Genomic DNA, 22,871 nt, shown 5'->3' with positions numbered 1-22,871 from the left:
CACCACAAACTTAAAAGTTAAAGGTAAATATTAGATGACCAAGACAATTCATAAACCACCATTTGACTTTGAGATTCAAATTCTTTGATTGATTAAAAAAGCCAGAAAAAAAGGGAGATCACCAATAACTAGGACTTTTAGGCAATAAGAGATGGCAAGGATGGTAAATACAACATGCTATGGCTTGCTGAGGTGGACCTAAATCATGCAAGGTTCAGTCTTTTATGCTTAGCCAATTCAAATGGTTGCTTAGTAGGGAAGGACTCTAGCTTTTGCCGTCTAGATAGATCTTTTGACTAAGGGTATTTTTACTAGTACAGTCAGGTGCATATAATTTATATGTGTTTAAAAATTTATTTTTTCATATCGATACTTGTACGGATCCGGTCTCTGCACAGGGCAAGGAGACTGAAGAAATTAGTGTTTATTAAATTATATATATATATATATATATATATATATATATATAATATTTTTTTGTTGTCGAACAAGAAAAAATAATTTTTTTTTATACAAACTATTAGAGCATGTCTTTAATACTCGAAATTGTTCATTCTAGCAAATTTTTCTCTCACTATCCCTATTAAAATCCAAGTTCCAAATGACAATAACGTGGAAGATAAATACATCTACTATTTCAACCAATTTTCCAACATTAGTTCAATAATATTTGAATGCAATGCAAAGAAACACATAATTCATGGAAAGTGTGATGAGTTAGGGATTGGAATTAAGAGTCAAGCATTATGTTCCATCTATCTTATTAACTTTCATCATTTATTATCTTTAGGAGTGTAGTTGTGGTTGTTTTTCAAAGTATTTTTTATTCTGAAATGTATTTAAATAATTTTTTTTTTTTAAAAAATTAATTTTGAGATCAGGACATTAAAACGATCCAAAATACATAAAAAATATATTTTTTAGCAAAAAAAAAATTTAAATTCTTGAGGAATTTGATTTGCACTGCATTCCCAAACGCTTTCTAACCATTTCTATAACTGCAATGTAACAATTAATTTTAAAAATATTTTTTTCATGAAAATATATTAAAATAATATATTTTTTATTTTTTAAAAATGATTTTGATACAAACATATTAAAATAATATGAAAATATTTTAAAAAATATTAATTTAAAATAAAAAATATATTTATTTTTTAAATATCTTTAAAATATAAAAATAATCAAAATAAAAATCACAATGATTATTTGAGTCGATGAGCTAATTTTAAGAAATTCATTCATGCACCACCATTAGCATGTGAAGATGGGGTCAAATCATGCTAGCAATAAGAATCATATAGTCTTATAATGTGGATGGAATTGACCATTGAAAATCATGCTTCATTGCTCTCTTTTTTTTAATTGAAAGTGGGTGATTATAGGTCCCAAGAAGAAAATTGATCTTATCCAAAGCTACATATGTGTTCTGCTACGTAATTAAATTTGTTTGGTTTATAGATATAGTGATTTTTTTAAAAAAAATACAACACCTTTTAAAAACAAACTATACTTTCAAAAACTAAAAAAATATAATTTCCCATCCAAATACACACTAATTATATATATATATTATTGACAAGATTATAGTAGTAAAGAAACTATATTATTGACAGTATAGTTATATAAGATTATAGTCAGAAAGAAACTATATAAAATTTATTCCTCCTATCATAAATTTAAGTTTTAATTTTTTCAGAAAATCGTAAGAACGAGTCTCAAGATAAATATAATACTTTGACACGAAGGATCCATTGTTATATAATAAATAACTTAATTAAAATTCGAATTAAGAAAACCTTCGTAATGGTGTGCCAGAAAGAAAACATTTGTAATGGTGACCCCTTACATGATGCAACCGACAGGTCGTTTTGACAGAGAATAAAACTACAGGAATTGGGACAGCGACCAGCGAGTTAAGCGAAAGTACAGAGAAGCCTTTTGCCTTGCTGTCTTCTCTCCACCGTGGCATTAGTCATTACTAGACCTTGCAAAAGAGAGACCTGTAAACTGTAAAGATCCCCCCCACTCTCTTAAGATTCAGGGTTTTCTTTAAAATCTCTCTTGCTCGTCAGATTCTGTGACTCACCGGGTCAACTCGCTCTATCAAGCTTGCCAAAGCTTAAAAAACCAAGGAAATCTCATCAAGCGAGTTTCTTGCACTCTTACACTCTGTTGTCTACCTTAAAAGACCAAACTTCCCTAAGGTTTGTTAGTTACTTGTGATGTTAGCTTTGTTAGTCTTTAGTTTCGTCTGAAACTGGTGAAGTTTGGTTAAAGATTGTAGACATGAAGATTTGTTGTTACATGAATCCCTGGTTAATAATAATCAATTACCTAAAGAACCCAAAATCATTAGATAAAAAACGATCAAATCTTGATTGCTAATTTTATCTTTTTCCAGCAAAAGTTCAGAACTTTGATTTAATATAAGGCCTTTTCATCTTAATTTGTGTGGAACCCAGAAGTTAAGATCTTTGATTTTTTAGGGGTTTGCTGTGTAAATAGAGAGTTTAGGACTGTAATGGCTGAACTAGGGAGGAGTGATGTTCATGGTAATGATATGATTGAGAATTTGATAGCTGCAAGGAAGTCATTGAAGCTAAGTTTAGAGAAGTCGAAAGCTTTAGGGTTTTCTCTTGAGAAGGCTGGGCCGAGATTAGATGAGATTAACCGAAGACTGCCTTCTCTAGAGGCGGCAGTGCGCCCCATTCGTGCGGACAAGGAAGCACTTGTTGCTGCTGGGGGTCATATTAACCGTGCCATTGGTCCTGCGGCCGCGGTTCTTAAGGTTTTTGATGCAGTTCATGGACTGGAGAAGTCGTTATCGGATCCAAGGAACAATCTTCCTGGGTATTTGTCAGTGTTAAAGCGACTTGAGGAGGCTTTGAGGTTTCTGGGGGATAATTGTGGATTAGCAATCCAGTGGTTGGATGATATATTGGAGTATTTGGAGGATAATGTTATGGCAGATGAGCAGCATCTTTTGAATTTGAAGAAGTCAGTGAAGGGTCTTAGGGAATCACAAAGTGATGATGAACGAGCTCGTCTTGATGGCGGGCTTTTAAATGCTGCGTTGGATAAATTGGAAGGTGAGTTTCGGCGGCTTTTGACAGAACATAGTGTGCCACTGCCAATGTCATCATCTCCGGATCTTGGTGAACAGGCAGTCATTGCACCGTCACTATTACCTGTGTCTGTTATACACAAGTTGCAAGCCATTCTTGGGAGGTTGAGAACTAATAATAGACTTGAAAAGTGCATATCAATATATGTTGAAGTTCGTAGTTCGAATGTTAGAGCTAGTCTGCAGGCGCTGGATTTGGATTACCTTGAGATCTCAATACCTGAATTCAATGATGTGCAGAGCATAGAAGGATATATAGCTCAGTGGGGCAAGCATTTGGAGTTTGCAGTGAAGCACCTGTTTGAAGCGGAGTACAAGCTTTGTAACGATGTTTTTGAGAGATTTGGCTTGGATGTTTGGATGGGATGCTTTTCCAAAATAGCTGCCCAGACTGGCATTCTTGCATTTCTTCAATTTGGGAAGACTGTTACAGAAAGTAAGAAAGATCCAATCAAGCTTCTGAAATTGTTGGATATATTTGCGTCACTGAACAAATTAAGGCTGGATTTTAACAGGCTTTTTGGCGGAGCAGCCTGTATTGAAATCCAAAATCTCACACGGGATCTCATTAAGAGGGTGATTGATGGGGCAGCTGAGATTTTCTGGGAACTTCTTGTTCAGGTGGAGTTGCAGAGGCAGATTCCACCTCCTCCAGATGGGAACGTCCCTATACTGGTGAGCATCATTACTGATTACTGTAATAAGCTGCTTGGGGATAATTATAAACCTATCCTGAACCAGGTTCTGCTCATTCATCGAAGTTGGAAGCATGAGAAGTTTCAGGAGAGGATTCTTGTTAGTGAGGTTTTGAACATAGTTAAAGCCATTGAGCTCAATCTGGAGACATGGACAAAGGCTTATGAAGATTCTATCCTATCTAACCTTTTTGCCATGAACAATCACTATCATTTATACAAGCATTTGAAGGGAACAAAGGTTGGGGATCTCTTAGGGGATTCTTGGTTTAGAGAACATGAACAGTACAAAGACTATTACGCTGCAATATTCTTGCGAGATAGTTGGGGGAAGCTTCCAGGTCATTTAAGTCGTGAAGGCCTGATTCTGTTCTCAGGTGGGCGTGCCACTGCCCGTGATCTTGTCAAGAAAAGGCTGAAAAATTTCAACGAAGCTTTTGATGAAATGTATAAGAGGCAGTCCAGCTGGGTTGTGCCAGATAGAGATCTCAGGGATAAGATATGCCAGCAGATTGTGCAGGCAGTTGTACCAGTTTATCGGAGTTATATGCAGAGCTATGGGCCCTTGGTAGAGCTAGATGGAAGTTCCAGTAAATATGCAAAATACTCGGTGCAGACTTTGGAGCAAATGTTGAGCTCACTATTTCTGCCAAAGCCAGGAAGATATGCAAGTTTCAAGGGCAGACAACTTAGTGCCAAATTCAACAATGGTGTTGCAGATCTTCGCCGTACAACCTCTGCGGTGGTGTGATTTTCCTGCTATTATTGCTTTATGTTGGTTAAGCTGAAAGGTACCCGATCCAAACATCATCCCTCCTTTGATCAGCAGTCAGCTCTTGAACTGTACATATCTGTATGTTTGGTGGCTTGGAACTATTGTGGAAAATTTAATTTTAGTAGAGCAACCTCTTTTAGCTGACCATTGTCTGAATTTTCCCAGTGAGATCGAAATTCAAAGCTGTTTAAATGCAAAGCAAACGGAGTGCTATATCTAGTGCCTGGTAGGTTCTGCAATCTCGAGCAAGTCCTGGACACTAGGATGAAAGCGAAGATGGGCCTTTTTAAAAGCGTAGATAATACTTTGAGGTATAGATTGTCATTTTACTTTCATTTTCACTCTCATTTATTCAAATAGCGGGCGGCTGTAGAAACCTTGTATTTGCTATATTTGTGTACAATTCTTTGATTGAAGAGCAATTAGAGGTCTAGCAGGAATTAAATTGTTTACTTGTATTCTGAGAATTTATGGATGATAATTCTATGCAATTGCTGGTGTTAGAAGTTAACCTACAGCCTTGAGCTCACAGCAATAAGATGTTGGCTCATTTAGCTTGTCCTATTTTGAATTGTAAGAGAATGCTTTATTGTTTAAAGCCTTATTAGTATGATTCACACTTTCATCCATCAATTACTCTATTAAACTGGAGAAGATGCTTTAGCTTTGGGTACTATTACTTTTTATTTTGTTTTCCATCTCAATTGGTTGCCTTGGATGTGCACTGGTTGAGAGGGCATGCCTTTTAGGCTGATGTGTGAATTTTCATGAATGTCTCTCTGAAAGCATTCATAATTTCATATTATAGTACTTGTGTCTTACTTGTCTAAGTTTTACCTCTGCTAGGATTCTTATTCCTTGCTTAAATTGCCCGTGCCTGTTATAGACTTTTCACAGTTTCTCTCTTTGACCACCCCCCTCTCTATATATAGACATGGAGATTAAGAAGCTGAGATGAATACTGCTTTAAGAAATACTCCTAATCATTACAAATTTCACAGCAGAAAAGAAGTAGTAGTACAGAAAAGAAAGTTTTCCAACAAAAATGTATGTGACCAGGCCTCTTTCGATGTACAAAAGAAATCCCTCAGCTCTTTCATCAGCTCCTCCTGAAGGTTCAAATTCTGGTATATTGATAATACAAGATGAAGAAGTTGATCTTACTTGTTGTTTTTGCTGCTCCAAGATCGATTTTGTCAAAGACCTGCCTTTCCCGCAGAACAAGAATCTAACAGCTAGCTACACCTCAGCTCTTTCATCAGCTCCTCCTGAAGGTTCAAATTCTGGTATATTGATAATACAAGATGAAGAAGTTGATCTTACTTGTTGTTTTTGCTGCTCCAAGATCGATTTTGTCAAAGACCTGCCTTTCCCGCAGAACAAGAATCTAACAGTTAGCTACACCACAAGCACAGCTGATGGACAGACTATTAACAGTACTAACCAAGTTATCTTCATCCCCGTGTTAAATCAGCCACTGTCTTCCAACCGATACTACGTGATCGAGCGTCAAGGGAAGCATAAAGGGTATGTTTAATAATCACAAGTCGCAGTTTCCATTTATTTGTTTTTCATATTATGTGACCGTGAAGCTTTAGAAAATCAAAATCCTTTATGTTCGGCTTCTTTACATAATCGACATGATTTTTCTAACTGGATCTGTGCATTAAACTTGGCCTTAATTCAGGGAAGCAAACACAAATGCTAAAGAGGAAGACGAAACAACGTGCTGTTTTGGCTTCTGTAGACATAATCCAGATAAGGAACCGCAGTCTTTCGACCCCAAGGACGTGTACGAGCAATTTGAGATTTGCAAGAGTAAAAGGTTTGGTTACGTTTCAAAATCGGTGGCTCCAGATGGCATCCCTCCATATTTCTTAAGGAGAAAAGGCTGGACACTGGACAGTGTCAACCTCAACTGCACGTGATTTTGAATTGAAGGAAGCAGCAGGCCTTGACAGAAATCTCCGAGCCCGCCTTCCAGATTTCCACTTGCCATTATCACAAAGAAGTTCTGCCCCTGTTGTTGTAGGAAACTGGTATTGTCCTTTCATGTTTATCAAAGAAGGAAACTGAAGGACCAGATGAGTATTTCAAGGTACTATGAAATGACACTGGAACAAAGATGGGAACAAATTTTCGCAAGTGAATATAATTCTAGTGAAGGCAACCCTGTCATGCTGTTGTTCAGAGAGAAACGGTTGCTGTTGCAGGTGGAGAAGTTGCACCGGACAAAAGGAATGCAGTTGATGGGGTGATATGGTTTAGGAGCTCCGGCGATGTTGGAGGAGAAGCAAGTGTGGGGTTGAGTTTAGAAATTGTGGGGGGGATCGATGAAGTGGGAGCAAGAAAGAGCAATATTGAGTATTTTCTATGCCTTGCATGTTTGGATACAACAGAATAAAGATAATGGGAGAAGATATTGGAATTATGTCCAGAACATACCAAAATGCAGACATAGTTTATGCAGGATAAACACCAGTGCTTGTATCAATATTGTTTTTAGGAAGCAGATCATGCATTCAGTATTCCCAATGAAAGCTTACAGCTACATGAAAATTTATCAAAAACAAAACTACATACAAAAATAAATATTTCGCTTTCATACAATTACTGCTACATACCCATTGTCGACAAGCCAATGTAACATTCCTGCTGCAATTTCCTATTTGTTACAGAGAAAACAGGAAAAAGGCTACCAGGCTGTACTGGGCGAGGATCATATCTACCAAGTACTCCAGCAGCAGTATCGATAATTCCACTCTTCACCATTTCTTTCCTCACACAGCTGCCAAAGAGAGAACAGGACTAATTCAAATGGGTGAAAGTATTACAAAGAGAGAGTTCTCGACAATTGAAACCATGGCAGACTTTACTAGAGCCCTTGGAAACTTTAAATAAGAGCTACCAACAATCAAAAGAGAAAAACATGACGAAAGTAGAACCGACGCGCAACTCAATGTCCCTAATAAATGAGGCTCTCCACATAACTTTGAGCTTCAAAGTAGATGTGAGATTTATTGTTTGGAACCCTACTCCAGCTTTGGTCAAGGGATCATCCAAATGCAAACATAATAGCATGTCATATGGTTCCAAAGAAGAACTACCCTGAATATGGTTCAACTTTCATTCTTCTTTGTCCACATCTCAAACATCAAAATTCGACTCTTTATTTCCACTCAAGCTCATTGCGAGTAATTCTTTGTAGATCACAAGGTATGTTCAATATTCCAATGACCTTCTGAATAAAACTGAGCAAATTGCTTATAAAAAGTACTATTCTGCAGTTCACTGGTTTTAAGGCTGACATTAAGAGGGGGACATATAAAGCAATTAGTTGAATCCAAGAGCCACCACCTTCCTTGATGCCTGGGGGGTCCCGACATCCATCAATCAAATTATTTCATCAAGTCCAGGCTGTATCTACTATAAGAAAGGGAGATGAAAGATCCCGCAGTGCATTGCTGATATATATCAATAGTCTATCAAAATCTTATACTCAAACTTCCACATGTTGACAAGCTTGTTGCAAAGATTCCAGGCACTAATACAATGACAAGATCTCAGCATTAGGTGCTTTTCCGCTAACCTGATTCCTACTCTCTCTTATTGTAAGTGCTTTTCTGTTTGACTTTTTGGCCTTGGTTAGTAACTCTCTACATTTTCTTGCAAGCGTCGCACAGTTATTTCTACAAAATAATGGTGCTTTTGGGATGTATTCAGGTTTGAGAAATCCACTTAAACTGATTAGCCATGTGACTCCAGTGATGGCAATTGCAACTGCTCTTGTTTTTCATTCTTGTTTGGCCGAATTAAATTAAATAGAATCCAAGGACTTGGGCTTGGAACAGTTGGAACTACGGAAATCAACAATGGCATTCTTAAGCTGTGAGTGTCAGAGATCTATTCTTAATAATTTCATTAACTCTTTGGTGTTCAATGAGGCTGATTCCCATGCTGCAGAGGTGTGATAATTCTTGTCACCACCGGTATTGGAATTAAGTATCAACATCTTCAAGCATTTGTAACTCTGGTGTATATACAATGTTGATTGAAAGGCTCAAAACATGTTTATGTTTTAAGAGATGGGGATGGAGGAAATTTAAAAGACTGATGGCAGGCTCTTACGCCTCTTTTGCTGTCCAATAGGCTTAATGCAATCACACGATGGTAGAAATTAGAACTCTTACGGAGTCTGATCCTCTTAATGTCAACAATGGGCTCTTAAGAAGCAATGCTGCTTCTTAAGGTTAAGGGTGTTTTTGTTTTCCGAAAAATGACTTTTGAAAAATTATTTTTCAATTTTTTTTTATGTTTGTTTGATATTAAAAAAATTAATCAACGAAAAACACTTTTCAGTCAACAAAAAATACTTTTCAATCAAAGAAAAATTTGTCTGGTTTCCAAGAAGTGTTTTCCTTTTATTTTCGGCGAAAAACACTTTTCGAAATTTGTGAAAAATTTATAAATATCATATTATTTGCTGATTATATGAAATTTGGTCCTCAAACTTTTGATTGCTATATATATATATATATATTTGAATATTTATTTTTTAATTTCATCCCTTAGAATTTAATTTTTTATATTAACTTTGGTCATGATTTTTATTTTGCTTTTCCCTTTTCATTTTTTAATTGAAATTTTTTATCTATAAAATTTAATCCCCATTATTTTTATTGTTACTTATTTTATTTGAAATAATTTATGAAATGTTAATTATTATTATTTTAATTTCTTCATATTTCAATTTTTTTTTTTTTTTTAGATTTGATCTCTGTTATTTTGATTATTATTTATTTTATTTAATAAGTTATTTTTTTAGTTTATTTTTAATGATATAACCAAATATTAGAAAATATTTTCCATTACACTATCGAGTATTGAAAAATGATTCATTTTTTTTAAATTTATTTTTTAAATAAAAACTACTTTCCAACAAATAAACAAGCGTAATAAAGTTTTTATTGCAGAGAAAGCAGGGGGAAAAAATAGCATAACAGGAGACAAGGGAAAGGAGACAATAATTTTACGTGGAAAACCCTCTCAAAATGAGGGGAAAAACCACGGGAGAATCACGGAAACACTATTATTAATTTAAATGCTAAGGTAACAATTTATTTTTAATGTACAGATAATATTCAGACTATTATAAGAAACAATAAGTAAAATAAAAAGAAGCAAAGTCAGAAACAATATAATTAATTAATTAAAGGATATAAACACATCTCCTCCTCCTCCGATGGATTTGAGCGCTGTGATTATTTCTTTTCCCCATGTTGCCGGGCGCCTGCACTAGGAAATTGATGGATGATACTCTTAATTCATCGATCAAAGCTATTGTTCTTTTATTAAAATTAATTATACAGTTCCACCACATATTCTTATTAGATGAAGATACTGTCTACTTAATGGATATATACTAATATAGGCAATTAATCCAATAGGAACACCCAAAATAAACAAACAAAGAAATAAATAAATAAATAAAAGAGTAAGTTAGTTCCTAATTACATATATAGAAGTTACCTGCAGCCAATCATCTATTGTTGTTGTTCTCGTATTAAACCTTGCCAATAATTAGGAAGACTGCCAATTAAGAGGAGAAATTAAGTTGAAGATCAGTTTCCTAAAATTATACATAAAAGTGCAACCCTTTTCTATTAATAAATAAATAGATAAAAAAGAATGTGATGTCAGATTTATTTATAAAAGAACACTTTACCTCATCTGCCGTATTTTGTGATGACTGGGGTATGAGAGGCGTTGGGCCAGCCCTCTCCTCCTTCTTTCAAATATTGTTCTTCTAGAATTGAGCTGCCTCCAATTTCCAGTTGCTCAAGAGTTGTTGACTGGAGCACGTAATCTGGAAGTGCTTTCAGTTTTGGGCAATCCCGAATTCTCAAGTAACGAAGAGATGGCATAATTATGGTTGAAATGGAGATGTTTGTTTTATCTTCATTTCCTCCTTCTCCTCCTTCCCACTCTTCCCACTTTTCCATCCTCCAAAAGGAAAGACTTTTCAACTTGGGGAATGCAATAATAGTATTTGATGATGATGATGTCATTTCTCCAATACTAATGTCACTATCTACTCCCAATCCCAAGAATTCACGCCCCACCCTTCCCACGCATCCCATCCTATATACTCTCAATTCTTCAAGAGATGGCAACTTCCCCAAAGGAGGCAGATTCTCAATCTTCCCCCACTTCCAGAGTACAACAACCCTTAGTTTATTCGTACAACTAGGAAACACTGGGATGACTCCTTGGTAATCATATATTTTCAATGAATAAATGTTTGGAGGTGGTTCTAAGGCTTCAAGGACTTTATCATCGCAAATTATCCTCCTATCTGTCCTATAATCAACCCATAAATCTAACTGAGTGAGGTGTTTCTTGTTATGAAGTTCTGCTTTCTTAACCTCATCTGGATCTTTCACATCTCCCAACCATTTTATCATCAGAGATCCTTGAAGGTGGTTCAAGTTTCTCAAATCCCCAATATTAGACTCTTCACCACTACCACTCACATGAAACACATCTAATTCCCGAAGAGAACTTAACCCCTCAACTCCTCTCATCTTCAAAAAATCACAGTTAAGAACACTGAGATGTCTTAATTTGACTAGTCTTCCTATGTTATCAGGCAGCCTTTCAAGTTCCTCACAATCCGAGACATCTAAAGTTAACATATTATACAATTCACACATCTCTTCAGGTAACTCCCTGATCTCATTCCTAGACAAGTTAACATGCCTCAGGTGTATCAACTTTCCTATGTTGGATGAGACTTTTTCTATTCCACATCCTGACAACTTCAATGTTCTTAGACAACTCAAATTAGCGATTAATTTAGATAAGTCTGCATTCATCGATGAAGAACGAGGACCATCAACAATCAGGCTACGAAGCTTCTTCAAACTATGGATGGTCGCAGGTAATGGGTCGGTTTCATAATTTCTAAAAACTACCATGGAGTGTCGGGCATCTCTAGAAAAAGAGTCTATCTTGGACTCTGACACACCATCGATATCTACACTAAAACATTCATTTTTTGTCAAGTTTTGTGCCAAATCATGCACCATGTCATGCATCTTACAAGCATAAATGCTGCCATCACCCTTGTCTTTCTCAAAATCTTGAAACAAAGAGCGTGCGGCTAAAGCTTCGAAGCACTCACGACCCATTACTTCCATCTCTTTATTATGTGTTTCCCGAAGGAAACCTTGTGCCATCCACAGTTTGATCAAAGTATCTCTTTTAAATGTAAAGTCTTTTGGAAAGACTGCACAATATGAGAAACACCGTCTCATATCAGAGGGCAGGTCATTGTAGCTCAACCATAAAGGAGCCAAAATTTTGCTTTCAGCTTCTTTTATCTCCCAAAGATGGCTGTTCAAAACACTTTCCCACTCTGCTCTGTTTCTTTTGAAGCGCAAAAGACTTCCTAGAGTCTTTGCAGCAAGAGGCAAGCCTTTACACTTTGCTGCAATTTGTCTACCAATATCCTTTAAATTATCATACTCTTTACTGGTCTTTTCCAAACATGCGAACTGACTGAACAGTGACCAACATTCCTCCGTAGAGAGAAGTCCTAGTTCTAAAATGTCAGTACTGGGTGAGGAGCCCATGCAACTCGCGACATTCTTATTTCGTGTGGTCACCAAAATCCTACTTCCAGGCAAACCATACTTGAGGGAGTCTTTCAGTTGCTCCCACTTTGTGGAATCTTCATTCCACACATCATCTAGGACAAGCAAGAATTTCTTTCCGCTAATTGATTCTTGGACAAGTTTCACTAAAGCTTGCAATTTGTTTAGATTTTGGGTAGACTCCTTGACCTTGAGATCTTCAAGGATTGCCTTGGCAATCGTTATCTCATCAAAAGGATCTGATACACAAACCCATATTCTCTTCTCAAAACGGGTCTCCACCTCATGATCATTATAAACTAGCTTAGCAAGGGTTGTCTTTCCTATCCCTCCCATCCCTACTAGAGAGATTGTACGGAGGGCTGGTCCTTGACTACTCTCACTCAACAACCTTTCCATTACCCTAATTACCCTATCTTCATTTTCTCTACCCTTAACATTTTCTACATCTATAACAGAAGCGGTTTCATGATGTACGGAGGGCTGTTTAATTCTCGCTTCCAATGATTTGAAGTCGAACATATTTTTCACAATCACAATGACATCTATTCTTTCATTCAGTTCTTTTATCTTATAAGCAACACGACGACGCAAACCAACTTCTCTAAAACGAAAGCAAGAGAAGATCATGAAAGAGCATACCTTCTTTTTATTCTTGTGGGGATGTTCATGTACCTTGCTTTGCGATTTTGCAATTGCAGTGCCCCACTCATCCAAAACATCATCCATGTCGTAAGATACGTCTTTGAGTTGATCTAACCAAAGTTTGACATACCCCTCCTCCAATTGTCTTTCCTCTGCATTGGCAAGCACAGCTTGGATGGCTCGGAAACTGCTGGTGAGCTTTTCAACCTCGTTCTTGATACCAACAACGAGCCTCACTTCTTGTCCCACCTCCTGAATAATGATTGACCTCAGCTGCTCCAAGACTACGGAAACAAGAGCATCAGCCATATTATTCAGAACTAAGGAATGGTTGAGAGAGGATAGAATTGAAATAAAAGGATAATAAATTTGGGAATGTGCAATATAGGCAGGAATTGATTGGTTGAGAAAAGAGGAGAAATAAAAAAAGGGAGCTTATGATTTGATGGTGCTTCATATGATCTATTACTTGATGTATATATATTGCATTGGAAAAGGCCATGGAATCTTAATTTCATGTACTGAAGCAAGAGCCAAAATGGCTTTTTTGCTCCAAAATGACCAACGGCTATTTTTATAGCCGTTGGCCAACAACTTTTTTTTTTTTTTTACATAGAAAATTTTATTTATAAATACATGAAGAAAAAACTTGTAATTTTAAATTGTTGTATTATACTTTACTCTTCTTTTAAATTTTAAAAAATAAGAATCAATTATTCTCCGGTTAATTATTAACATCGGTTGTTTTAATTAGCTGAAATTAAAAGGTATGCTTGTTTAAAAGCTTTTTCTATTTTTGTTTTAATATCTCTTGATTTTTTAGAACTTTTGTTGTTAATTTAATATTTGTAATGAGTTTTATTTCTTTATTATTTTATGTTTTTAATATGGGTTAAGGAAGACAATTTTTATTTATGTTGTTATCTTTGATAAAATTAAGAGAAATTAATAATGGTAGTTGATATTAATAAAAAGATAGAGTTGCATATTTAAAATTTATTTTTGATTGTCTGTTTTAATTTGAGGTCAATTATATTTTGTCTTTTTAAAAATACAATTAAATCAGTATATCGATTCTCTTTTAGTTCCAAAAAATAGTCAAATTATTACGTTATAACAAGTTATTTCTACAAAATAATGGCGCTTTTGGGATGTATTCAGGTTTGAGAAATCCACTTAAACTGATTAGCTATGTGATTCCCGTGATGGCAATTGCAACTGCTCTTGTTTTTCATTCTTGTTTGGCCGAGTTAAATTAAATAGAATCCAAGGACTTGGGCTTGGAACTACGGAAATCAACAATGGCAATCTTAAGAAGGGCATCATTAGCGGTGCCTTAAGCTGTGAGTGTCAGAGATCTGTCCTTAATAATTTCATGAACTCTTTGGTATTCAATAAGGCTGATTCCCATGCTGCAGAGGTGTGATAATTCTTGTCACCACCGGTATCCTTGTATTGGAATTAAGTATCAACATCTTCAAGCATTTGTAACTCTGGTGTATATACAATGTTAATTGAAAGGCTCAAAACATGTTTATGTTTTAAGAGATGGGGATGGAGGAAATTTAAAAGACTGATGGCAGGCTCTTACGCCTCTTTTGCTGTCCAATAGGCTTAATGCAATCACAAGATGGTATAAGTTAGAACTCTTACGGAGTCTGATCCTCTTAATGTCAACAATTGGCTCTTAAGAAGCAGCATTGCTTCTTAAGAGTAAGGGTGTTTTTGTTTTCTGTAAACTGGCTTTTGAAAAATTATTTTTGGCCTATTACTTGATGTATATATAGTGCATTGGAAAAGGCCATGGAATCTCTTAGTTTCATGTACCGAAGCAAAAGAGCTTTGCTTTCATGATGGTTTTTGGGATACTCGTCTTCCCCAAGAAATGCCCTTTATTCTTTCCTTTCGAGTTCTCAAAAGAAATATTCCAATATTTACAAGAGCTAGCTAATCATGTTACTCCGTAAATCATTCTTTTTTTACTTTGGATGGAAATTCTTTCCCCCCCTATAGTCATTAAGAATCTTGTGCAAGTAGTTTAAGCAAGAATCTTGATCCATTCAATTCATACATTATTTCGGGACATATAGTAGTTTAAGAAAGAATCTAGTGCAAGTGCAACAACCAAGTAAACTAAGAGAAGGGGAACACGGATGGAATCTGATGCAAATGGAAACATCTCCAGTTTGTTCCAAGATTTCTGAAACAACGTATCATTTACTAGAATTTCTTTCTTTGAATGTGAACTTGTTCTGCCAACTTTTTGTAAAACCCTTGGTGTTGATCAAATTCACTCCCATTTTAATATCATTAAGATCTGTAACTTGCATTTTGGATTGCACCTACATCAGTACATCACCAAGGATGATTCTCAAAAAGCGCTTTTAATCCCCTTTTCAGAAAGTGCTTCTGGCCAGATGGAATATTTTTTGTAATTCGTTTTCCATGTATTGGTTGGGTGCTGCTGATACTCTGTCCCCCACCTTTGCTAACTTTGCCTGTCAAAATCGTTTTTTTACTTTTATTTATTTATAATTTTTTTTACCTATCTATTACTTTTCACTCAAAAATATTTCAAAAATATATTTTTTAATATTACATCAAAAAAAAAAAAAAAATGTAGCAAATTGTTTGTCAACAACAATAAGCTAGACAAGATAAGGAGATTTTCTTGACCAAGTCTGAGGGGAGAGTCCCTTCAGGTTGGTTTTGTGGGAAGAAAAGTAAAAAACACTCATAAAGAAAACTCTTTTCCTTTTGTCATCTGACTTCAAATTTCTCAACAGTGAATGTCATATAAACATGTACGTCCATATAGAATATATCAATATGTCCAAATCTAAAAAGAAATCCAGACTAGTTTATTTATCTTCTTGATGGAAATAAATAATTTTTTTTATTAATGTTCGAATCAACTTGCATATAAATTTTTAATTTAATAATTAATGGTTGAATTGGATAAAATTTTACAATCATGTTGTACATATTTTGTTCTATAAAAGGTCGGTTTTTATTATAATAGATTAATGTTCTGGATTTTTTTTAATTTTCTGAATTCCTTTCTAATTAGATTTGTAATATTAATTTAATTTAATTTTTATCAGTTAAGTCAGTTTAGCGTCCTGTTCAAAACAATTTGCTATTAATATTCAATTATTTACTTTTAGAGTTTATTAAACCATAATTCTCTCTATAATTTTAGGATTTCTTCTCTTTCGTTATATGGGAGATTATCGAGGGGATTAGGTACCTCGTATTACCATTTTATTCGTCAAAATATCGATTTTTTAAACCTCAATTGGTAAAAGATTATTGAAAGACAACAAATTATGTCTCGACACTTGGTGTGTCTTGTGTTTTCGCAGGCCGAGTGGACATTTTCTGGAGAAGGAGAGGCTGTGATGCCAAAAAAACGCCTGTTACTTTGATATCAAGTCATAGAAGGATTCAACTTTCAAGTTTAATCGACACGTTAACATGACCTTGACCCCTTTTTTAATCCTCATTTTCAAGCCTCCATGGCTCCTCGAAATGCTCTGATCTGGGAACCCTTTTTTATGTTTTGTTTTGGTCAAACATAGGAACAGAGTGATGTGTGCACTTTCTTTAGTTATTCTAACACTTAAACTTGATGTCAACTGGTCTTATCCACAGTATCAGCAGATAAGAATTAGTCGAGGGTCAGGCCAAGAATGTAACTGGTCCGTAACCTGGAACAACCAATCAGATCAACCTTAAGTAACAGCGTGTTGTTCCTGGTTTGCTGCAAGGTTGTAAGATTCCGGACCTCCTTGCAGCTGTCGTGTTGTTCGTCCATATCTGTTCTTTTGTTGACAAATTCTGCTACACATTTTGGATCCAATTAATACTAATCAACCGGTTGGACCGAGTACAAATATCACAGAACCGTGTCTTACTTGTCTAAGTTTTACCTCTGCTAGGATTCTTTTTCCTTGCTTAAATTGCCCGTGCCTGTTATAGACTTTTCACAGTTTCTCTCTTTGACCCCCCCCCCCTCTCTATATTTAGACATGGAGGATAAAGAAGCTGAGATGAATACTGCTTTAAGAAATACTCCTAATCATTACAAATTTCACAGCAGAAAAGAAGTAGTAGTACAGAAAAGAAAGTTTTCCAACAAAAATGTATGTGACCAGGCCTCTTTCGATGTACAAAAGAAATCCCTCAGCTCTTTCATCAGCTCCTCCTGAAGGTTCAAATTCTGGTATATTGATAATACAAGATGAAGAAGTTGATCTTACTTACTGTTTTTGCTGCTCCAAGATCGATTTTGTCAAAGACCTGCCTTTCCCGCAGAACAAGAATCTAACAGTTAGCTACACCACAAGCACAGGTAATAATGGACAGACTATTAACAGTACTAACCAAGTTATCTTCATCCCCGTGCTAAATCAGCCACTGTCTTCCAACCGATACTACGTGATCGAGCGTCAAGGGAAGCATAAAGGGTATGTTTAATAATCACAAGTCGCAGTTTCCATTTATTTGTTTTTCATATTATGTGACCGTGAAGCTTTAGAAAATCAAAATCCTTTATGTTCGGCTTCTTTACATAATCGACATGATTTTTCTAACTGCATCTGTACATTAAACTTGGCCTTAATTCAGGGAAGCACACACAAATGCTAAAGAGGAAGACGAAACAACGTGCTGTTTTGGCTTCTGTAGACATAATCCGGATAAGGAACCGCAGTCTTTCGACCCCAAGGACGTTTAAGAGCAATTTGAGATTTGCAAGAGTGAGAGGTTTGGTTATGTTTCAAAATCGGTGGCTCCAGATGGCATCCCTCCATGTTTCTTAAGGAGAAAAGGCTGGACAGTGTCAACCTCAACTGCACGTGATTTTGAATTGAAGGAAGCAGCAGGCCTTGACAGAAATCTCCGAGCCCGCCTTCCAGATTTCCACTTGCCATTATCACAAAGAAGTTCTGCAGCTGTTGTTGTAGGAAACTGGTATTGTCCTTTCATGTTTATCAAAGAAGGAAAACTGAAGGACCAGATAAGTATTTCAAGGTACTATGAAATGACACTAGAACAAAGATGGGAACAAATTTTCGCAAGTGAATATAATTCTAGTGAGGGCAACTCTGTCGTTGTGGATGCTGTTGTTCAAAGAGAAACGGTTGCTGTTGCAGGTAGAGAAGTTGCACCTGACAAAAGGAATGCAGTTGATGGGGTGATGTGGTTTAGGAGCTCCGGCGATGTTGGAGGAGAAGCAAGTGTGGGGTTGAGTTTAGAAATTGTGGGGGGGATGAAGTGGGAGCAAGAAAGAGCTGGATGGCTTGGTGGCGGTGGGAGTGATGTTACGGTGAAGAGAGTGGAGGAGTTCGGAGGGGTTGGTGGCTGGAAGAAATTTGGATGTTATGTGTTGGTTGAGAGGTTTGTGTTGAGGAGAATGGATGGAAGCTTGGTGCTGACTTACGACTTCAAGCACACTCATCAAGTTAGGAGCAAATGGGAATGAGAATAATACTCTTTGATTCTTTTTAATATTTAAATGTAATAGATATTCATAAGAAACAGAGGAAAAATATATTTTCTCCTTGAAATTGTGTCTTTTTTTTTTTTACAATAAAATTATTTCTTTATTAGCATCATGATTCATGGAATAAAAAGTAAAAAGAAAAAAAACTATTCGCAGAAACGATAATGACTTGAATAAAAAAGTGTCTCATCTATATATATATATATATATAAGAAATAAAAATATCTAAATTTTATATTTACATATTTCTTTTTTATTTTGACAAAAACATGTTTTTTTTATGAGAAATATTGTTTTTTTAAGTAAAATTTTATTATGATTTTAATTAAAAAATTTAAAAGAATAAACCGATCATTTTTATTAGGCTAACAATAAATTAATATATATATATATATAAACTAACATGAAAAAAAAATAAAAAAGATATTTGTATTCTCATTGAATATCAATAAACATTCTTTTTTAATTTGACATATCAGACTACCATGTAATTATCTATAAAGAAATAGCTAATATTATCACAAAAGCCATATTCTTCTTTAAAATAGTAATATAATTGAATAATCGATTAAATATTATTTTAATAAATTATTTTCAAAGATGTTTTTGTTAAAAAAATAATAATATCTAACCAAAAAAAAAAAGCTAGACGCTCATGCGCCTCGCAAACCAGGTCCATGCGCTTTTTTTTTAACCCATAGGTGAACTAAAAGTTTTATATATATATATATATTCTAGTTAATTTTCCGGTAAATTTTGATATAATGAATAGCAAATCCAGATCGAAAGCACCCTTAGCAAAACATGATTGACGATACAGTCAATTCTATATAAAAAAAAAAGAACAAAAAATTAGGCAGACCATGAGTTCAAATGCTTACAAACTTTATAACAGTATTTTAAAGCATGTTTAGAAATGTGGCTGTTGTTGTTTAAAATACTTTTTATTTAAAAATATATTAAAATAATATATATTTTTTATTTTAAAAAAATTATTTTTGATATCAACGCATCAAAATAATCTAAGAATACCAAAAAAATATTAATTTAAAGTAAACAAAAAATATTTTAATTTTTTTAAAAAATATTTTTAAAAACAAAAAACAAACAAAAATAAATAAAAATAAATCCCATCCTCGAATAATTCCAAAAAATAAGGCCTTAATTGCCAATGCATGCATCCAAATCGGAATATGATATTTCGAAGAACAAACTTTCGAGTTGAGTGACAAAGTGGGTTCCATATCATGGCAAAGCTAAGTGGTTTCATGTATACTAAAAAAGCCAATCAGGAATTAGTGATAAACTATTATGATTATCTAAATTTTTTTATTTACCAGATAACAAATAAGATATGAATTTAATGAAATCCAATCAAAATATGTATAGATAGATGTTATTTTATATTTATTTTTTATTAATCAGATGAGATCAATGAGATTTGAATTATTTAACCAACAAAATTCTCATATCATATTAAAAAAATATATTCAATCCAATTATTTAACCTCTCTGATATTCTAAAAATGATTTTATATTATTTTTTAATACAAATTATATATACACTTATTGCTATCTTTAAAAGCTACTATATGAGAAAAAAATTTCTTTATGGAATCTAATATTTACTTAATAAATATGAAAATAATAACATGGAAAAGAAAATGAATATCAATTGCTTCAAAAAAAAAAATGTATACTTCACTTTACATCACTTGTTCGTAACTTGGATTGTGAATTGGACGAGTCGGCCACCTTCATTCTTGTCACAAATCCAAAAGAAGCAAGCAGAAGCCCAAATCACACTCCATCATTCAGCTTCTGCTCCGCCCTTGATCGAGGCCCATGCCAAGTATACAGTTTCCTTGTGCTCGTCGAACCTCCATCTATTGAATTGAAACAACAAATCCGGTAGCCATGGGAGTCTCGATTCGACCTTCCAGCTTTGCTCTGTGTATGGCTTCACTTTCTACACTATCATCAAAAGATTTAAACACTTTCTCCTTTCTTTTATAAACACGCAGATTGATGCAAAGATGACAGATCTAAGATCTCATCGAAAAGGGATCTAGATTTGGTGTGCGAGAATCTTTGGCTCGCTGTAGGAAATTGCTTCTGTTCGTAGTTGGATTACAAATTGCTGTGACATCAGCAAGTATTTTCATAAACAGAGAGAGGCACAGAGGTTGACTAAAACAAATCAATTCTCGTCAGGTTCATACTATAACTTAGCATTTGGATGGTGTTTTTCTTGTAGAAAGTGCTGCACTTCCCCGGCGCAGAAAAACCTGGGCTCGTAGCTGTTTACAAGTTTTTTCCATGTACTCGCCAAAAGTCAAGCATGCACCTTAAAATGTCAAAACCACGACAATTTTGAGTTCCCAATTTTGTCTCTTTATTGTTTCTTGCAAGGTTGAGGTTTGTGTGAAGAACAATGATGATCATCACGATAATGTCAATGGAAATGGAACGTGTCGCCTGCTTTGCCGTGAGCAGACATGGCTGCGTTTTGGTTTTTGTCAAGGGAAAAATGAGGATGGCGTTAGATTTGTAATCATAACCTTTGACATTAGTCCACCCTAAATCTTACAATAGATGTGCACTGGTTGAGAGGGCATGCCTTTTAGGCTGATGTGTGAATTTTCATGAATTGTCTCTCTGAAAGCTTTCATAGCATAGTACTTCTAGTGCTCTTTCTTCTTAGACATTCCTGATTCATGACCTTATGATCCTCCTATCAAGTTGCTCCTACAAAGCTAGCCGTTGTCCAAAGATCCCTGCAGATTCTGTCTCCTCACTGGCCATGTCCAAAGATCCCTGCAGATTCTGTCTCCTCACTGGCCATGCTCTTCTAGATTTTCTACGAAGTCATGTTTCCTTCTCTTCTTATCCTAATGGCAGAACCAGTTACCTTCCCGAATAAAAAATCTCATCAAAATGTCTTGAATGATGGACCTGAAGCCACAACTGTGCAAGAAAACAGAAGCTTCCTAAATCAGGGAAAGAATGAAAGCCAAGTTCTGGTGGCCAGAAGACGGAATTTAACAGTAGTCCATGAATGATGCATCATGCCGATTTTCTTTTCTATTTCTTTTTCAAAAAGCACAAAGAAATCCAAGTTCATGGATTCCATTTAAAAAATCAAGTAAATTGTTTGCCAACAACAATAAGCTAGACAAGGTAAGGAGATTTCTTGACCAAGTCTGAGGGGGGAGTCCCTTCAGGTTGGTTTTGTTGGAAGAAAAATAGAAACACTCATAAAGGAAACTCTTTTCTTTTTGTCATCTGACTTCAAATTTCTCAATGGTGAATGCCATATACACATCTAATATTCAATTATTTACTTTTAGAGTTTATTAAACCATTATTCTCTCTATAATTTTAGGATTTCTTCTCTCTCGTTATATGGGAGATTATTGAGGTGATTAAGTACCTCGTATTACCATTTTATTCGTCAAAATATCGATTTTTTAAATCTCAATTGGTAAAAGATTATTGAAAGATAACAAATTATGTCTCGACACTCGGTGTGTCTTGTGTTTTTTTTTTTTTGATTAACGTGGGTGTCCAGGCCAGCTTGCGAGCACCTCGAGTAATCCCACAAGCCATGAAGTTAACGACCATGTAAGCCTCCAGTGACCATCATATGAGCAACCTAGGGTTTGAACCTGAGACCACAAAGAGAGCAAACCTCTTGGTCCCAAGCTTTTATCACTGGGCCACCACCTAGATGGTTGGTGTGTCTTGTGTTTTCACAGGCCGAGTGGAGGTTTTATGGAGAAGGAGAGGCTGTGATGGCACAATAACGCCTGTTACTTTGATATCAAGTCATGGAAGGATTCAAGTTTAATCAACACGTTAACATGACCTTGACCCCTTTTTTAATCCTCATTTTCAAGCTTCCATGGCTCCTCGAAATGCTCTGATCTGGGAACCCTTTTTATTGTTTTGGTCAAACATAGGAACAGAGTTCTGTCCTTAATAATTTCATTAACTAGAATAGAATCCAAGGACTTGGGCTTAGAACTACGGAAATCAACAATGGCAATCTTAAGAAGGGCATCATTAGCGGTGCCTTAAGCTGTGAGTGTCAGAGATCTGTCCTTAATAATTTCATTAACTCTTTGGTATTCAATAAGGCTGATTCCCATGCTGCAGAGGTGTGATAATTCTTGTCACCATCTTCAAGCATTTGTAACTAGCTAGCCAGATTGCTTAGTGCTTGTTAATGAAGCCGCGAAATCAAAATCGATTGATTGTTGCAGAAATTCATATCAAGCCCCAATTGATGGTAGAAGTCAATGGAAGTATTGAGCAACTCTGGTGTATATACAATGTTGATTGAAAGGCTCAAAACATGTTTATGTTTTAAGAGATGGGGATGGAGGAAATCTAAAAAACTCTGATGGCAGGTTCTTACGCCTCTTTTGCTGTCCAATAGGCTTAATGCAATCTAAAAGACTCTGAT

At 35.3% G+C, this 22,871-nt stretch overlaps 3 protein-coding genes and 1 pseudogene across 5 annotated transcripts; 3 read left to right on the top strand and 1 right to left on the bottom strand.

Annotated features, from left to right (window-relative positions):
* Positions 1-1,979: 1,979 nt before the first annotated feature.
* Positions 1,980-5,108, top strand: LOC118059424 (exocyst complex component EXO70A1). 2 transcript variants are annotated; one of them, XM_073406342.1, is made up of 3 exons: positions 1,980-3,802; positions 3,869-4,613; positions 4,763-5,108. In XM_073406342.1, exons 1-2 carry the CDS (start codon positions 2,525-2,527, stop codon positions 4,571-4,573), a joined length of 1,983 nt encoding a protein of 660 aa, XP_073262443.1. In that variant the 5' UTR covers positions 1,980-2,524; the 3' UTR covers positions 4,574-4,613; positions 4,763-5,108. The 2 variants fall into 2 exon arrangements, with proteins under 2 accessions (XP_073262443.1, XP_073262442.1); XM_073406341.1 differs by having other exon boundaries at positions 1,981-4,613.
* Positions 4,776-8,290, top strand: LOC140954316 (uncharacterized; annotated as a pseudogene).
* Positions 8,291-9,641: 1,351 nt separating this feature from the next.
* LOC118059425 (putative disease resistance protein RGA3) lies at positions 9,642-13,318 on the bottom strand. Of its 2 annotated transcripts, none has more exons than XM_035072286.2 (3): positions 10,323-13,318; positions 10,127-10,186; positions 9,642-9,892 (listed from the first exon to the last, which is right to left on the bottom strand). In XM_035072286.2, the coding sequence occupies exon 1, from the start codon at positions 13,204-13,206 to the stop codon at positions 10,324-10,326; it is 2,883 nt and encodes a 960-aa protein (XP_034928177.2). In that variant the 5' UTR covers positions 13,207-13,318; the 3' UTR covers positions 9,642-9,892; positions 10,127-10,186; position 10,323. The 2 variants fall into 2 exon arrangements, with proteins under 2 accessions (XP_034928177.2, XP_034928178.2); XM_035072287.2 differs by having other exon boundaries at positions 9,642-9,887.
* Positions 13,319-16,696: 3,378 nt separating this feature from the next.
* LOC118059426 (uncharacterized) lies at positions 16,697-18,546 on the top strand. Its single transcript, XM_073406361.1, has 2 exons — positions 16,697-17,370; positions 17,639-18,546. Exons 1-2 carry the CDS (start codon positions 17,041-17,043, stop codon positions 18,380-18,382), a joined length of 1,074 nt encoding a protein of 357 aa, XP_073262462.1. The 5' UTR covers positions 16,697-17,040; the 3' UTR covers positions 18,383-18,546.
* Positions 18,547-22,871: the final 4,325 nt, after the last annotated feature.

The sequence above is a fragment of the Populus alba genome, chromosome 18 (genome assembly GCF_005239225.2).
Source record: "Populus alba chromosome 18, ASM523922v2, whole genome shotgun sequence".
Taxonomy (NCBI): Eukaryota; Viridiplantae; Streptophyta; class Magnoliopsida; order Malpighiales; family Salicaceae; genus Populus; species Populus alba.
Note: the sequence above shows the minus strand (reverse complement) of the source record. Positions and strands in the feature narration are given on the sequence as shown.

What these genes read in the sequence shown, in the direction of transcription:
- LOC118059424 (XM_073406341.1), top strand. Translation starts at nt 2,525, where the DNA reads ATGGCTGAACTAGGGAGGAGTGATGTTCATGGTAATGATATGATTGAG.
- LOC118059425 (XM_035072286.2), bottom strand. Translation starts at nt 13,206, where the DNA reads ATGGCTGATGCTCTTGTTTCCGTAGTCTTGGAGCAGCTGAGGTCAATC.
- LOC118059426 (XM_073406361.1), top strand. Translation starts at nt 17,041, where the DNA reads ATGTATGTGACCAGGCCTCTTTCGATGTACAAAAGAAATCCCTCAGCT. An exon ending in AAGGGAAGCATAAAGGGTAT is followed by an intron (nt 17,371 to 17,638) that starts GTTTAATAATCA and finishes GACGTTTAAGAG; the next exon opens with CAATTTGAGATTTGCAAGAG.